Here is a 17,793-nt window from a genome sequence, read left to right on the forward strand (position 1 = left end):
CTTGAAGGAAATATTGAGTAATATGTATGTTCTTGGTACCTCTAGTTATATTTATTTTAAGATGTAGTAATATTGATGAGCACTGGCAACTGTCAGGTTTTCTAATGTTTGTATAATTCTGTAGAGAGTAGACTTAATTCATTTTGACAATGGCATCGATGTTGTTAACAATAACTGTTGTGAAGAGTTGCTCATAATGTACTCACACACACGTGAAGGTAAACATGCATACACACGCACGCACACACACACTTTCACAAATTAGAGGCATACACTAGACTTTATCTCACTACAGTGTAGTTCTTTATTTTACAGAGAATGAAATACATTGTCTGACATGAACATTTAACTACAATTAGGATTAATTTTTTTTCCTAACAAAATGTCACTTTTTAGGAGCGTGGAAAATACGAGATAAATAGTGTCTTTGGTGACATACATATATAAACATACAAAGATAACTTAAATACATTACTTTTCTTAAATAGTACCACTAATAATATATAATATGCACACGTGCGCATGATATTTTCAATCATCTTCACTCCACTCCACTGACAACTCTTCAAAGACATTCATACAGATCTTTATCAAATGCAATATATACAATAAAACTCTCATCTGTCATAAAAAATATAATTGCAACGTTTGAAATTCAAGTTGTGAGGAACTAACAACCTTAAAGTGCTTTGCTCCGTTTGCTGTGACCCTAAAATAGGCTTCTGACCTTAAGTATAATTAAATATTGAATGAGGAAAAACAGACTGGGATTGTGATGTGTTAGGATTATACTATAAGTACCTACACATACCTACACATACACACTCACATACAGACTTGAGCACTTCCACTCAGAGCACACAACACACTCCTGCATCTCTTTACAACGTAGGTTAAGTTAACAATGGCAGGCGATGGCAGTGTTAGTTTTGATGTAAGACTGATGGAGAGTGTTTCTCGCAGCACACAAGGGGAGGTATTAGTGGTCAAAGGTCGTAAATAATCTGGTGCTACGCAAGTTTACCCAAACAAAACACTCAGCTATGCTGCTAGGAAAGGTTACGGACCCGCCAGTGACACAACGCTGACGTGTAATTACCGTCACATAAGATTCACAATACAAAGACAAAGTATAGCAAAAACAAAATGGCTACAACAAAAATCCAACAAACACAAGGTTGGTTCCTGATACTATATGTGGCAGGTCAGACACAAACACACACCTGTGACAGTGGTGGGTAGAAAGTTGAGAGATTCACCAGGGTTCTTAGCGTTTGAAAAGCCTTTTAATGAACTGTCACGAGACACTGATTAGCTCCATTACAGCAGAGAATGGCATGTGTGTTTCACAAAGCCTTTGAACAGATTAGACTTAAAGAACCAATGAACCACTGATTATGACCTGCGACCTGGCGTCGCCATAATTACTGAGATAGGAGAGAGAGAGTGGTAGAGGGAGAGATGGAGAGATAGAGAGAGTGAGACAGAGAATCATTTTACGATTAAATGAGCGAAATCTAAAATAAACTAAAGTCCCACTTTCGATTAAGATGATTCAGTCCAAAAACACAAAAAGAAGCAAGACAAAATGAAAGGGGAATATGGATAGAGGAATATAACAGCACATTATAGTATGTAGATCACAAAAAAAGAAAATGACTGTCAAGTATTGTCAGATATTTGGTGAATTTAAACCACTTGCCCAACTAACTTAATTCGTTGTAGAATTATAACTTAATTAGTTGTATCATTATTTGATTGAGGCAACGCTGTGGTCAAAACAAAACAGTAAAAACGTGGACCCTAAAAGTCTCTAAGCTAATTTTGGGTACTCCTGTGATTGTATAAGTATGACACAGTAACCTAATAGTTACATAGTCGTTGTGAGCATAAATACATGAATGTATGACTAATTGCTGACCTGGTTTCTAACTGCAATAATAACAACATCAGAAAGTTTAGATCAAAGATATTAGAAAACTAATAGTCTGAACGTTGAGGATTATTTCAACTATTCTAATCCTCTGACATTGAGAATATGAAACATTTTTATGTGTTTCAAAGAGCCAGGCCGCATGATTGTTATGGGCATTATGTCATGGAAATGTTGTGGCTTGATTTTTCAGATCGACAGACTCTGCACCTTTTGAAGGTTGGTCTAGTTTTTTGTATGCTTGCTGAGTTGAGGTTGTTTTTAGTTATTTTTAGTGAGGGCATCCGCCCACCATTTCAGAGACAGTTATAACAAGGGAAAAAGGGGATCTCAGGACATGTATTTTTTTATGGTATTTCGTATACAGATTTAAAATGTGGCACTCTGTCTCCCTAACTTGGTCTCTGTGGTCTGTCATTACAAAGCCACAACGTAACAGCAGAGCACTTTGCTGTTGACTCTGTGCTAATTTAGACTCATTTGACAAACTACAAGCATACAGCGTAAAGTGTTGTTTTATACACACTAAACTACTAGCATTTTTAGGATCTAAGTATTCATAACTGACCTGATTATTATTCATAACGACAATATTCCTAGGCAGTACTGTTAGTGGCAGATTTTGGGTTTGGGTTGGCAAGTTGTGATGGTTTAGCTAGTAATTATATGGTCCCCTGGGCAAGGCACGGTCAAGGATTCTTTTGTTTATAAATACAGCAGACGATGGCCTAAGTCTGGTAGAGTTGGTGTGTTTGCCGCCTCACCACCATGGCGGTACAACTAAAGAGATTAGGTCTGATTGATTAAATTGCTGTAAACTTAAAGTCGAGACTTAGAGGGAGAACTTAAGAATCAGGTGGAGGGGATAATATTTCACACTCAGCCCCTGGGATAAGGGCAGCAGGAGTGTTCACTGTGTTCACGAGCCAACCAATAGATCTCAATGCTGAAATAGATCCACAATGATTCATAATAAAAACATTGAAAACCTCCATCTTGTATAGGAGCTGAGTCATTGAAATGTTGACCCTCTTCTTTCTCTTTCTATAAACAGTCTCTACTAGACGAGTCCAGAAGCAGAACTCCATCCAGCCACTGCTGAACAGAACTTGACTATTATGGCTGAATGCGGCTGTCAAGGCTGTGGTCTGCTGAAACATCTCCTTCACAGAACCACAGACAGCTTCTGTCGGGAACACCATTGGCTGCAGATGACAGAGAACTTACAGTAGGTTCTTGTCTGTAAGGTCAGTGTCTGTGTCTGCCCATAAATGGTTGCTGGTGGTCTGTAAATCAGAGGCTTACCCCAGATATGTCAAACATGGTCCCTCAAATTGTCCTGGCAGATCTAAAGGGGCAGGGTTTAGGGTGTTAGGGGGCTCTGGGGTAAAAGGGTTCATCGGGTTGTTTTGACGGGTCTTCAGGAATATATTCGCTCTGACAGGGATCCGATCCTAGCCCTGGTAGAAATCCACATTAGAGGCTTAAGTGTTTGATCAATGGGGCCAGAGCTAACTGCTGCTGTGGAGGTCATCAGGCATTATACAGACACGTCCAGTTGCGCTGGCTTGTGTTAAGGAGAAAGACCGGTGGACGGGGGCATTTATTCTTACATTAACAGGATTAGAACGTCAAACTGAGCCCCTTGCAGCTCTTTGGCTAGTCAGGAGGCCGGGAGAAACACAAAGACTTTGACGAGGCCCAAATGTCCAGAGGATCTATGGGTGACAGGTTTCGTTCCCAGGGGTGGTTGGTGGTGGGAAGTGTCGACTAAGAGGCTTTCATTCATGTCAGATTCCTTCTACTTAAACAGCATGATGCGTTTTTGAGGCGTACAGAGGAGTAAGGCAAATGTCATTCAAAAAGTACAGAAATTGACATTTCAGGATCTAAAAAATTTATGGACTACATCTAACATTAATGCAAAGGCTATCTGTGATACGTAAAATAGAGATACATGTCTATAGATATAGGTTTGCTGGGGTGTTTATGTTTTCAGAGAAGAGAGAGAAAAGTATCCGTCCGTTGCTCATCCGTAACTATGCGGACTCCGGGGGTTAATGGGGGAGGAGTCTTCCCGTCCGCTCTGGCCAATCAGCTGATAGAGCCGGTGGCTGAGGTTCTGAACCTGGCAGGTTCCCAGGGCGCACCCCACTCTCATCAGCTGTGGGCGGTGGGGACCCCCCCGCAACCCTGAGTGGGCATGACGACGACCTCTTGACCCCGTCCGTTGGGGCTCCACGCCTTCCTCACCCCTCGCCCATACCATAGCTTCAAGATGGGCTGTGTTCATGACAGTGGGTGGTGTGTCTCTGAGGAGGTAGCCAGATAGCCATTTGATGGAGGGCTGGAGGTCTGATGAAGGGCTGGAGTCTGTTGGGCTGGCGAGTTTGGTGCCAGTTTTTGGAGTGAAGATCTCCTCCTCTCTCAGCGCATGAAGCTTCTTAAGCAGCTCCAACCTGGGAACACAGGAAAAAATAAGACAAAGTTCAGATATTGATACGTCAAGATTGATGTCTGTATATTTCCACTGTGGGTCAATGCTGACCATTGAATCAGAGAACTAATTTTAGAACTGGCCTAGTTGTTATCAGACTGTTGTTAAGCACACTTCCAACAGCATTTTATGTCGACACACACTGACAGTAAACGTTACCCACATGGAATGGGCATGGTGAGTGTTGATGTGTCACCATCCTGTCTTATTGCATTTGAGAAGACTAATGGCCTTTCAGCACAGGAACAAAACAGCATGGGGACCTGGCTGCTGCCCATTTATTACATGGTAACATACTGGACGTCACAACTATTGAGACTCCATGTCCACCTTAGCGAAAGCAAACAGACAGAGTGGCTCAGGAGATTTACTGACTACCCACTCAAGAGAGGGAAGGCTAATGTACAGAGCAAGCTGTGGCCAGTGTCCACAGGACGGAGGCATCACTAAGTTTCAGGAACATGTTTAGCAAACACAGCTCAGATTGACTCTGGCTTTAGTGCTGAGAATGAGGAGACCCTGCCATCTGTTCTCTTTTTGACGATGACACCGGCTGCTCAACTTAAACTTGGCACTGGGGATGCTTTTCTCTGAACAGTTGTGGGTGTGTTTGCTCAGAGGGCTCTAATTTGTGTCTCTGTGTCTTAGTTCGTTACAGATGCTCTAAAGAGGTAGAGGCTCATGCACCTGGCGGAAGTCATATTGGCCAAGCACTGGCCGCAGTGAGTCAGGGAATTCGATTCTCAAAATGGCGCCAGTGGGTGTAGGTATATCAAGCCTCAATTCTTTGAAGTATTAAGTATGACCTTTGTGTGCTAAATGTCCTCCCATGATAAAGTTAGAACAAGGAAGAGAAAATGTCCCTTTTGTATACTTTCTCTATTTTAAAGAGCATAGAAACATTTCCACAGCATCAGGTTCTGACCGGCTTCCAACTGCTCTTTAGGAGAAGCAGTAATGATAGTTGGCATACAGCGTAATTATAAAAAGAGCAGCGTTCTCCTTGTGAAACGCTGACTGGAATGTGAGAAATAACAGGGTAGGCCTACTATAGAATGCCACTATGCCAGTGGTAACCAACCAATCTCTGTACAGACACAGTGAGAAGTGGCCATATTAATGAACAGGGTTCCAAAACCTTCTCTGCCTCCTAAAGACGGTCTCTTAGTTCATGTGTTCAGTGCCTTGGCCAGGCTCTTGCCTTTATTTATTCCTTCTTTTACCAGGTAAGTTGACTGAGAACACATTCTCATTTACATCAACGATCTGGGGAATAGTGACAGGGGAGAGGAGGGGGGATGAATGAGCCAATTGGAAGCTGGTGATGATTAGGTGGCCATGATGGTATGACGGCCAGATTGGGAATTTAGCCAGGACACCAGGGTTAACACCCCTACTCTTACGATAAGTGACATGGGATCTTTAGTGACCACAAAGAGTCAGGTGACCTGTTTAATGTCCCATCCAAAAGCCAGCACCCTACACAGGGCAATGTCCCCAAATACTGCCCTGGGGCATTGGAATATTTTTTTTGACCAGAGGAAAGAGTGCCTCCTACTGGCCCTCCAACACCACTTCCAGCAGCATCTGGTCTCCCATCCAGGGACCAACCCTGCTTAGCTTCAGAGGCAAGTCAGCAGGGTATGCAGGGTGGTGTTGTAAGTCGCTCTGGATAAGAGCGTCTGCTAAATGACGTAAATGTAATGTAAATGTATGAAGCTGCCTAACATGTTGTTCGTGGTCAAAATTCTGAAGTTAAACATTCTTCTCTGGAAAATACCCTACAAACATGACAATGAGCCTGTATGGGTTTGTTCAACCAATTTAACCTCAAAGGGAGTTGCGGGCTTGCAGCCCAATGTAACTAGCCAATCTAGCTACTTTACAAGCTAAAATATAATGCTATTCCAGCAGTTCCACCACAAAGAAAACACTGAAAGAGCTTTGTCACCACCTGTGTCTCCCTGCCATCCAGCCTGTTTGCCCGTACAGGGCAGGGCCCTGGTGCCTGGTGAAGGTGGGTGTCACTGGTAACCACTGTGGTAGTACAGAGGGAGCACTATTTCCAGGAGCACCTAGTCATTCAGCTCTGTCCTGTTGCCATGGCAATGCAAAGTCACACCCACCTTCTGTGCCAAACACCAGGCTGCCAGACAGGCACAAATTGTATTTGACTGCGTCGAAAAAGCTACATTTATATACCGCATAAATACTGCAATGTGGTTGTTATATAGATTTGGATAGTCTATATTCATTACAGTACATTTTTATTTAGTTGACCTTTCTTTACACAAAAAGGCTGAAATACAATCTTCTGTACAGGCTCATTCTTCTTTTGTGTTTCGAATCCATGGTGGAAAATGTGTTTCTCACACATGAGGAAGGAAGAAACTTAATCCGTTAGGAAAGAAGAGATGGTGAATAAACAAAAGAAAGGTGAAACCGCTACAGAACAGCTTCATTTAACCCCTGGATCAGGGGACAAAAACAGGTCTGATGCGGTGTGCAGACTGCCAGTGCCAAACAATGCCCACTGGGCACACACTGGTTGAATCAACGTTGTATCCACATCAATTCAATGAAATGACGTTGAACCAAAGTGGAATAGATCTGTGCCCAGTGGGTGTGCTGTACCCAGCTTCACATCTGTAAAAAACAATTGATATATGTTTTACTGTACACCGGATAGGTGCAGTCAAATGTGTTGTTTTACAGGGTCAGCCATAGTAGTATGGTACCCCTGGAGCAAATTAGGGTTAAGTGCCTTGCTCAAGGGCACGTCAACAAATGTTTGACCTTGCAAAACTCTAGTCTCCCTGCCGCTCTAAGACATTGTGTCAGTCCCAATCCACCCCATCGACCAAGTCGTTTGTTTGTGTGTGTCTTTGTGTGTGTTTTAATGCCCATTTAACATGCCCTCATCCACCCCTGGTGGAGCAGTAGTGGACTTTGTGGCTCACTCAGCACTGGAATCTCCCATAACACACCATGTCACCCCGAGCCCGACCCAACGCAGTCAGACGATGGCCGCTTCGCTAGTCAGGCTATTCTGGGCTGGCAGACAGCCATAAAGACCCTGTGATGTAGTTAAAAAATAATTTTCTTGGCGAATTAGTAACTGGAGGGAGGCGGAGAAGGAGAAAAAAGAAAGAAAGAGCGAGTCTGCTGTTTAAAGGAGGTTAAACGTGTTTGGGTTTCTGTGGGGTTCGCCTCCCACCCAGCGAGTTCTTCCCATGTCCTTTTGTCCTCCTCTCTTCTCTGTTACACCCTCTGACCTGACCGCTTTACCTTCACCTGACGCTGATGCCCTTAGACTTTTATATAATGGCTTCACAAGCAAATGTGAACTTGTCTGTTTTGTCCCTAGGTACAGCCAGGACTCATTTGTATGTGTCTGTTCCAGAGAGATCGGATGGATCTGAGGGGAGCGTTTTGGCCAAAGACTTTGGACCGGAGGTGTGACTGTGAGTGTGCCCAGTGCACATGCTCCTCTCCAGTTTCGTTGGGATGTTCTTCTGATCCCACAATAAGCCTTTTGGCCACCGTGCTCTAGCCCACAGCCAGGAGAAGGCAACAGCACCATGTACTGTAGGCCGGCCCAACGTGGGAACTCTCTCACTGGATCACATCTGATCTGACAGCCCGTCTAATTTGGCTATTGAGAAAGTAATCCTGCAAATTGACAGTAATGGAGGTCTTTGTGATTGGCAGGGGATCAAAGATATCAGAGCTACACATTCTTGGAAACATTCACTCACTCAACATTTGTTTTGAGCACCATCTGATATGTGGAAGATTATTTTTTTTAAATATATTGGTAACAAATCCACCTACTTGTTCTGTAAAAGTCACATTTTCATCAGAGGGCATTAAGCTAAAAGTCACTTAGCCGGGGAAGGGGCGGAGGGAGGAGGGATTTGAGGGTTCGATAAAAGGGTAAGATGATCCCAACTCCTTTGTGCTGCAGTGTGGGGTTATTCTTTCGTATTACTCCCACAGTTTAGACTGAGGTTAAGGTCTGGAATCACAACTGAGACCCACCAGTGGAACCACAACAATAGGGTGATTCCACGCCAGCGGGAGCAGATTTTTTTTGTGGTATTTACATTTACATTTTATTCATTTAGCGGACGCTCTTATCCAGAGTTACTTCCAGGAGCAATTAGGTATCTCAGATTGTTCTGGCAATTCTCACATATACATTTGATTGGGAGGAAGAATGTTTAACATGTTTGTAACATTTCTATCACAAGCCATTTTTTTGAAAATCATGATGAAATTGGCCATTTTATACCCTTTTTAGTATACATGCCTCCTGTAAGACCCTATGATCTGTGAACTGTTCATAGTACAGACAACATATTGATGTCATTATACTCCTTATAGTGTTCTCTCTGAAATACACATTTTGACATTCATTTATTCAACATTACAAATATTAATATTAATCTCAAAACTATCCTTTTTAGACATTCTCTTCAAACACGTAACATTTCCAGAGTGGGCTCTCTGGTACTTTTAATGATATTACCCATTTTATACATATAAATTTACCTGATAGGTCATTAACCAATTACAGCCCTCCTTTAGGATTGCACATTCAGCAAGTCACCAGCAGAGGGAGTTCCCTTTGAATCCATTTTCCCATTCACTGTGTTGGTGGTGCTCATAAAATTGATCGTACCTTCAGAATGAGCAGAGAGCCCACACTGGAAATGTTATTCACTTATAGAGTATATTGTTCCAAACAATGTCTTTAAATGAAAAAAATCCAAAAGGGTAGTTTTGAGCTATTCATATTCATATTTTAATGTTGAATAAATTAATGTGACATTTTTTATTTCAGAATCAAGATATACCCCATATTTTAGAGAACACTATAAGGAGTATAATGACACCAAGATGTTGTCTGTATCATGTACGGTTCTTGGATCATAGGGTCTTATAGGAGGCATGTATAGGTCTAAAAAGGGCCTAAAATGGCTACTTTCATCATGATTTTCTCAAACATTGCTTGTGATACAAATGTGAAAAGCATTTCAAACATCCTTGCCCCAATGAAGTTTCAATGTGAGAATTGTCAAAACAATCTGAGATACCAAAAATATGTTATACTCCCACTGGTGTGGAATCGCCCATTGTCCCACCAGCCCCAGCCTGATGCCCTCCTCTGCCCCAGTAAGGCCCCCTCAGAGAGGGGTAAGCCTTGGCCAGTACCAGGCCCTTCATACATGCTTATACCCAGGGGCCTACCATGGGCTGTCGTAATCAGCAGTAAATGTGGCACATTCATACATAATCCTCGCCAGGCCCCATGCAGCTAACAGAGGACAGATTGTGTTCTCAGTAAGGAGACAGAAATAAGCGAAAGGCGATTTATTTGTGAATGAACCATTGCTGCCGCTTGTTCTCCATGCGTTTGTGTTTTTATAACCTCTTGTGTTGATGATAAGTACGTGCTAAGAGGGGTGATTTAGCACTTTCCTCATCATGCACTGGATTGGGTGAAAGTGTACACAGTTGCTAAAGTCCATGGCTTGAAAGAACGACTGCCACGTATCCAGAAACCGAAAGGAGACTCATCACTTTCTCTCTATTCTCTCTTGTTCCCCGCAGGAGACTTAAGTGTGTAGTGGTTAAGGAATTGGGAGACGGACTTCAAACCCCACAGTGGTTGCAGTTCCACGTTCCAATTGGACTGAGGCAGTCACTCACAGCTGCAGTGCTGACTCCTGATTGAGGCCTGCTCTCCATCGGTAATGTAGGTATCCATCTACGCTACAAATGACTGTACTTAGCTAGTATAGCACCTAAATTGTTCTCAACCACCAACAGAATATGAAACAAGAGCTTAGTCCTTCTCTCCTCAGACCTCAGAGCTCCATCTGTGTTCATTCTTCTGCCTTTATCCTGTGTTACTTCTTTAACACTTACAGTATACACACAGACAGACAGACATACTGTACAAGGGTTGTCACGATTCCAGTATCGCGATAGTCAGAAGTATCGTGGCAAGGAAACAAACCACGAAGCAGATTTAATTTCTTGAGGAAAACAGTCCTAATATTAGAATCAAACAGCATTATGTTGTCACCTAGAGTCACATTTGTTTATTGGAAAATCTGGTATCGTAGTATCACGATACTGGCATCGTGACAACCCTAATGCATACATACAAACATACATACATACACACACACACAAGCCTTTCGCCATGTTCAGGCTTTCAGTGCAGAGTGGAAGCATGTTCTTCATGGATGTGGAATTTAGGTCTTAGACACTAATCCACTGTGGAATTCTGAGCTGCCTGGCGGGAGACTAGTTCTCTCTTCTCTTTAGGCCTGGTCGCAATGACCCCCACGGAGCACAGAGAGAGAGAAGGAGAAAGAGAGAGAGCGAGAGAGTGGGAGAGAGAGAGGGAGGGGCATGGCAGTGTTTATGTGGTAGATACAGAGAGGGAGACAGTACATCTCCATACATCGGCAGTCCAGGCTTCTGTTTACAGTGTGGCCCACATCAGAGCAGCCATACGTCCTCAGAGCAGAGGTCTAACCTCAGAGCCATACATACTGCCTCTCACATAGCGATCTACGCGGTTATATCAGACCGTGAAGCATGCAAAGTGTATTACAAGTACATATAAGAGATAACTCACGTAAAGTTTAGGTATTTATGAGCCATATTAGTCAAGGTAATGTTCATGTTGTGTCTTTGATATTGTATAAACGTCTATAAATCTATATAAAGTTACTGTATATAGAGTTATAAAATCTATCACCATCTAATGGATGCAAAGAGCATCTGATATATTCCTCAGAAGACAACAGTATGTCCTCTGGGTGGTGGATGATGATGCAATGTGCCTGTTTCTGGGGTAAATATTGTGTTTGGACTATGGATGGGTGTTGACATCTGAATTGCAGGCAAGGGTCCTGGCCCTGATGCTGGTCCCATATGGGGAGACAGAAGGAGTTAATGATTTAGGAGGAGGATGGACAGACGGGAAAATCATTGGGGGTTTTCTGTCCAGTAAGGATCCTGAGCAAACTCATGCCCACAATACACACAGACTCAAATACACACAGACTCAAATACACACAGACTCAAATACACATGGCCAGACCAGGAGGCTACACATACACAGTCCATCTTTCTAAAAATAATACACTTTACACTTCCACACGCTCAATACACAAACTCTCAATACACAAACTGTGATGCGTGCATCCTGTCTGGGATGTCTGACATGTCATATCATGTCGTTGACCTCTGACCCAGACTGTGTGGAAGCAGTGAGGGTCATCACGGCAACAAGTGCAGTAACACGCCTCTCTCTGGGGCACCCTGCATCCCACTACTGGAATCCACAATGTAAAGCTGCTTCATCTCTAAAGCCATATTTAACTTGTGGTTTGGCTCTGACCTTCAACTATTTTCTCTCAAGTTGTTACTGTATGTAAAATGAAGGTCCTCTGTAGCTCAGCTGGTAGAGCACGGCGCTTGTAACGCCAAGGTAGTGGGTTCGAAATGTATGCACGCATGACTGTAAGTCACTTTGGATAAAAGCGTCTGCTAAATGGCGTATTATAAGGGTATAGTTTGTATTGTGAATGGCCTAGAGCAGGGGTGTCAAAACACAAGGCCCGCGGGCCGTCCATGATCAGGACATCACACCTCAGTCTGAAAAGGGGAATGAGAGTCGGAGCAATGAGGCCTGTGTTATTGTTATTAGCCTGTGATGGGATCATCATGTGTGATGGGAAGAACAGACCGTTTGGTTTGGAGGGAAGAAAAAGTGGGACATTTACTGAGTAAATAAATAGATAAAAGGAGGGAAGAAGGCAGAGAGAGAAACCAGCATTAGAGAGGGAGAGAGACACCAGCATTTGAGAGGGAGAGACACCAGCATTAGAGAGGGAGAGAGACACCAGCATTAGAGAGGGAGAGAGACACCAGCATTAGAGGAGGGAGAGAGACACCAGCATTAGAGAGGGCAAGAGACACCAGCATTAGAGAGGGAGAGAGACACCAGCATTAGAGAGGGAGAGAGACACCAGCATTAGAGAGGGAGAGAGACACCAGCATTAGAGAGGGAGAGAGACACCAGCATTAGAGAGGGAGAGAGACACCAGCATTAGAGAGGGAGACAGACACCAGCATTAGAGAGGGAGACAGACACCAGCATTAGAGAGGGAGAGAGACACCAGCATTACAGAGGGAGAGAGACACCAGCATTAGAGAGGGAGAGAGACACCAGCATTAGAGAGGGAGAGAGACACCAGCATTAGAGAGGGAGAGAGAAACCAGCATTAGAGAGGGAGAGAGACCCGCATTAGAGAGAGAGAGAGAAACCATCATTAGAGAGAGAGACACCAGCATTAGAGAGGGAGAGAGACACCAGCATTAGAGAGGGAGAGAGACACCAGCATTAGAGAGGGAGAGAGACACCAGCATTAGAGAGGGCAAGAGACACCAGCATTAGAGAGGGAAAGAGACACCAGCATTAGAGAGGGAGAGACACCAGCATTAGAGAGGGAGAGAGACACCAGCATTAGAGAGGGAGAGAGACACCAGCATTAGAGAGGGAGAGAGACACCAGCATTAGAGAGGGAGAAAGACACCAGCATTAGAGAGGGAGAGAGACACCAGCATTAGAGAGGGAGAGAGACAACAGCATTAGAGAGGGAGAGAGAAACCAGCATTAGAGAGGGAGAGAGAAACCAGCATTAGAGAGGGAGAGAGAAACCAGCATTAGAGTGGGAGAGAGAAACCAGCATTAGAGAGGGAGTGAGAAACCAGCCTTAGAGAGGGAGAGAGAAACTAGCATTAGAGAGAGAGAGAAACCAGCCTTAGAGAGAGAGAGAGACACCAGCATTAGAGAGGGAGAGAGACACCAGCATTCGAGAATGAGAGACACCAGCATTTGAGAGAGAGAGAGAAATCAGCATTAGAGAGGGAGAGAGAAACCAGTATTAGAGAGGGAGAGAGAAACCAGCATTAGAGAGGAAGAGAGACACCAGCATTAGAGAGGGAGAGAGACACCACCATTAGAGAGGGAGAGAGACACCAGCATTAGAGAGGGAGAGAGACACCAGCATTAGAGAGGGAGAGAGAGAGAAACCAGCATTAGAGAGGGAGAGATAAACCAGCATTAGAGATAGAGAGAGAAACCAGCATTAGAGAGGGAGAGAGAAACCAGCATTAGAGAGGGAGAGAGAAACTAGCATTAGAGAGAGAGAGAAACCAGCCTTAGAGAGGGAGAGAGAAACCAGCATTAGAGAGGGAGAGAGAAACCATCCTTAGAGAGGGAGAGAGAAACTAGCATTAGAGAGAGAGAGAAACCAGCCTTAGAGAGGGAGAGAGAAACCAGCATTAGAGAGAGAAACCAGCATTAGAGAGGGAGAGAGAAGAGAGACACCAGAATTGGAGAGAGAGTGAGGAAATAGAGGGAGGACATTATGAATCTCCCTTCCATCACCAAGGGAACATCCAGAGGGGATTACGAGGAACGATAACCCCTCACACAACCACAGCTTGGAAAGGACAAACAGACTCCCTCTTATTGAACTGTTTGTTTTTGAAACGCTGCTGTGTTCACTCAAATACACTGATAGAGAGCACTGTTGCAACCGCAATCCCATCCATCATTACCCACAAATTCTGTCCCTACTGTTTTAAATGGAAATGAATGTTATAACAACCATTGGGAAGCAGAAATAGCCCATCCCTGCTGGGAGCTCAGACTGACATAAACAGAGAGGGGTTTGAGTCATGCTTCCCTTTGCTTCAATTTGATTTCAGCAGCAGGTGTTTGTCTATGCTCTGTGAAACACACACACACACACAGATGCGCAGACACACACACACCTGTAGACAGAGATGGTTAAACTGTTAAATTGTTAAGTATGAACCTCCAGCATAGGGGCTCTCCTGTCAGAATAGGGTCACTTTATATGGAGACTATTGTCTGGCACACCCTAATCAGCCCTGCCATCCAATCTACGTCATGCAGGGTAAAAACAACCCTCTTTTTCCACATCCTCATAAGTCAATAACCTCAATTATAAACCATAAAGACTTACCAGTCCATTCAGGGAAGCATGTCAGCAAAATTTGACATTTATCACTTTTCTGTTGAAAGTTGATGCCCCTAAAATGGTGAGTCTGAGTGCAGATATACAGCAAGTTAACAGTAGTGTCACTGACCTAGTAATAATATGAATAAGACTCAACAAATGATCATCTCCAGATCCCTTGGTTGATCATGTCTGAGTTACCAGGCCAACAACACAACTCATGGACATTTTTTAGGACCTGTCAGTGTGTCCTACAGCGCTAACCCACATTAGAGGAACATCTGGATACAACCAAGTGCCTCACTTCATTTGCCCCAAAAAATGACTAACACATGAAAATGTTCCTCTTAAAGTTTTCAACATCCCAGATTTCTATGTAAAGGCACGGCTCTGGGTGAAGGCAATCATCTGTTTTCATTGGTTTCTCTCATTGACAGGGTCCAGGTTCCTGTCAGTCTCCCACCAGAAGAGGGCATGCAGACACTGACTCTACCCTCTGCTCTAGTTCTCACTGCACTAAAACATACCAGAGACTGGAGTCTTCACTGGTTCACTTCTCCTTCACTTTGCACAGGCACGTCTGCCCACCCAATGAAATAGGAAATGGGAAATTGTGTGTGTGTGTTCGTGTGTATTATTGACCAATTCCCTGTGATCTTGGGATTTACTACCATGTCACACACAGAAGAATAGCAGAGTGGAAAAATACAAGTGCCACTCATTACAGTATTACAGTACAGTAGCCAATGCCTGGAATTTCGGGGGGAAATTCAGCAAATGTCAACATGAGGGGGCCTGTTTTTTCCACCTCTGCTATCATATGTCCCACATGAGGTCATATTCCTAACACAACATACTGTTAACTTCAGGACCATACATTTGCCTGAACAAATTACTAAAACCAAACCTAATTTGTAAGACAAACACACAACCATATATCTGTTGCATTCCAAAATATAGTCAGATAAAGTAGATAATCAAATCACATGGAACATTAGGGGGATAGTATATTAGTTTGGCGCAATTAACCTTACCCTTGAACACTGACGCAAGTAGCTATCACTTTTGTTTAGGGACCTATAACGAACTGTACGGAAGTATTTCATGAATAGTGCCAGATTGGATGTAACGTTTATCTTCATGGGTAATATTTCAATAAAATACATAACAGTGTGTAATAACGCGTCTAACCTGCGCATCAGTTTGGGTTTGTAGCGCAGTGTGAAACAATATGATGCAATGACAGTCGTATTGTCCTCTGTCCCATTAACTACGTTTTGAGTTTTTTGACTAAATTCAATTGCATCATATAAGAACATAAATTCTGAAGAGTACACTTTATTATGCAGATGGAATAAATGCGTAATTTCATCATGGTGCCCATTTTCCAACATAGAGATCATGGATAAGATAGTGCTCTTTAGCCTACATTATCATGAACTTTAAGTCAATATAAGTGTTTAAATCCCATAACAGACCTAGCCCAATGGATAGAGCAGTGCAAACCAGAGACTGCGCAAAGCGCGCATGGATGAACTCTCAATCCATTCTAAAAACACGGATTCCCCTCAAACGTTTTCACATGGTCATATCATAACTACAGAGCCCCCAGGTTATCTGAGCGGGAACGCACGTTCAGTGTATCACGTCTGTCTCTCTCTGACCTTGCCGGCTAGCACCACTCTCTAACCGTTACTACTCTCTATCCGTTATCTCCCCGACACAACACCTGACTGAACAAAAACTTCAGCGTACTTTAATGCGTTAACCTCAACATTATATAATAAGTGGTTCAACGGGTTTGTGGTTTGACAGTGTGACTTAAAAAAACAGTAGGCTAAAAAAAAGGCGCACGTCAATTCACCAAACATCGGCAAAGTCGTTGGACATTCGAGAATAGACAATATCATAATAATGCATCTCACCCATCGCTGTATATTCCGAATCCTTGAATAAAATAAGACTACATGTAGCCTATATTTGAATTAGGCCTCTAGATTTCCTCTTGAAATTGCATGCGCTTTCATATGTCCATTGTGCCCTCCACAAGAGCATTTCTGTTCAATAATCATCACATCCTGAAAGGATTACTCTTAGAAAGTGAATGAGAAGGAACTGGAACGCACGTTCAATATAGGAAAGTGATGTAATGTCTTTCTTCTTACCTGTTTCTCTCCAGACGGTCTGCGACCGGGAGAGCCAGGAGCTGCTGGAGGGAGAGTAGGCTGATGCAATACACAGCAACCGGCAGAAGCGAACGCATCTCGGGACGAGTTCTCACGCACACCCCCTGGGAAGGAGGGGGTTCCCAAACCACCTGGACGATGTTCAACTCCCGGTGAAGAAAAATTCCAAAAGGTTTTGGTATTTAGGCTAGTACTGATATCCAGGCAACAATGCGTGAGACAGTCAAGTAATCCTGTGATAAACAGAGAATAAAAAAAGTAGAGAAAAGTAAATCAATTGTCTAATTTGATCAGGATATTGATTAGGATATGTTATCAAAATATGCAAGAAATACAGTTATTTTGCAATAAATATTCAAGAGTGCCTGTTCTACACCTGCAAGTGCATTATTCACTCACTATTCAGTAGCCTAATAATTTCAATAGTGCATACAAAGTGCACGAACCACTTTATGTGTGGCCAATTAAAAGCTATGCATAAAGAAACCTCAAGCACTAAAGAAAAGGTATAAAAAATATTTCCAGCTACACGCATTTTTCATATTTTACATAAAAATTATATAGCATTTCAAATTATAACTGTAATAACTCGTTGAAATAGTACATTTCATTAATGTGAGTATTATCTTACGTATATGAGGATTTTCAGCAATATTCTCGTAGTTCAAAGTATTTTCCCACGGATCTAACAAGTGTTGGTCAAGATGAAGTTCTCAGACTCAACTTCTGAAGCTGAACGCGAGATGACATTGTGCGTATAAATATTGAGTGGGCGGGACTCATTCCGCACGGTGCACCTGATAGGCTCCGTCAATTGTCGGATGTGTGTCTGTTGAAGTGTGACATTACAAGTTTGCTGTTGTAGGTTTTGGTGTCAAATGCCAACTGACATGCCAAAATGATGATGGTGCTTGACTGGTCAAAGACCTTCCAAGAACTTCCAAGAGAACAAGTTCAATGTGTGTTCTGTTAGTTATAGATTTTCATATTTAAGATAGATTTTAAGACATATCCATACTAATCCTTAACTGACCATTGATACAAATGTTGTGTTATTAACAATTGCCATAGTATATGTCATACAAACAAATGGTGGCATAT

At 43.0% G+C, this 17,793-nt stretch overlaps 1 protein-coding gene across 1 annotated transcript; it reads right to left on the minus strand.

Moving 5' to 3' along the window:
* Nucleotides 1-275: 275 nt before the first annotated feature.
* LOC311129038 (uncharacterized protein) lies at nucleotides 276-17,426 on the minus strand. Its single transcript, XM_084161294.1, has 3 exons — nucleotides 17,324-17,426; nucleotides 16,672-16,925; nucleotides 276-4,392 (listed from the first exon to the last, which is right to left on the minus strand). Exons 2-3 carry the CDS (start codon nucleotides 16,767-16,769, stop codon nucleotides 3,963-3,965), a joined length of 528 nt encoding a protein of 175 aa, XP_084017420.1. The 5' UTR covers nucleotides 16,770-16,925; nucleotides 17,324-17,426; the 3' UTR covers nucleotides 276-3,962.
* Nucleotides 17,427-17,793: the final 367 nt, after the last annotated feature.

This window comes from Coregonus lavaretus (assembly GCF_964263955.1).
Source record: "Coregonus lavaretus genome assembly, chromosome: 5".
Taxonomy (NCBI): domain Eukaryota; kingdom Metazoa; phylum Chordata; class Actinopteri; order Salmoniformes; family Salmonidae; genus Coregonus; species Coregonus lavaretus.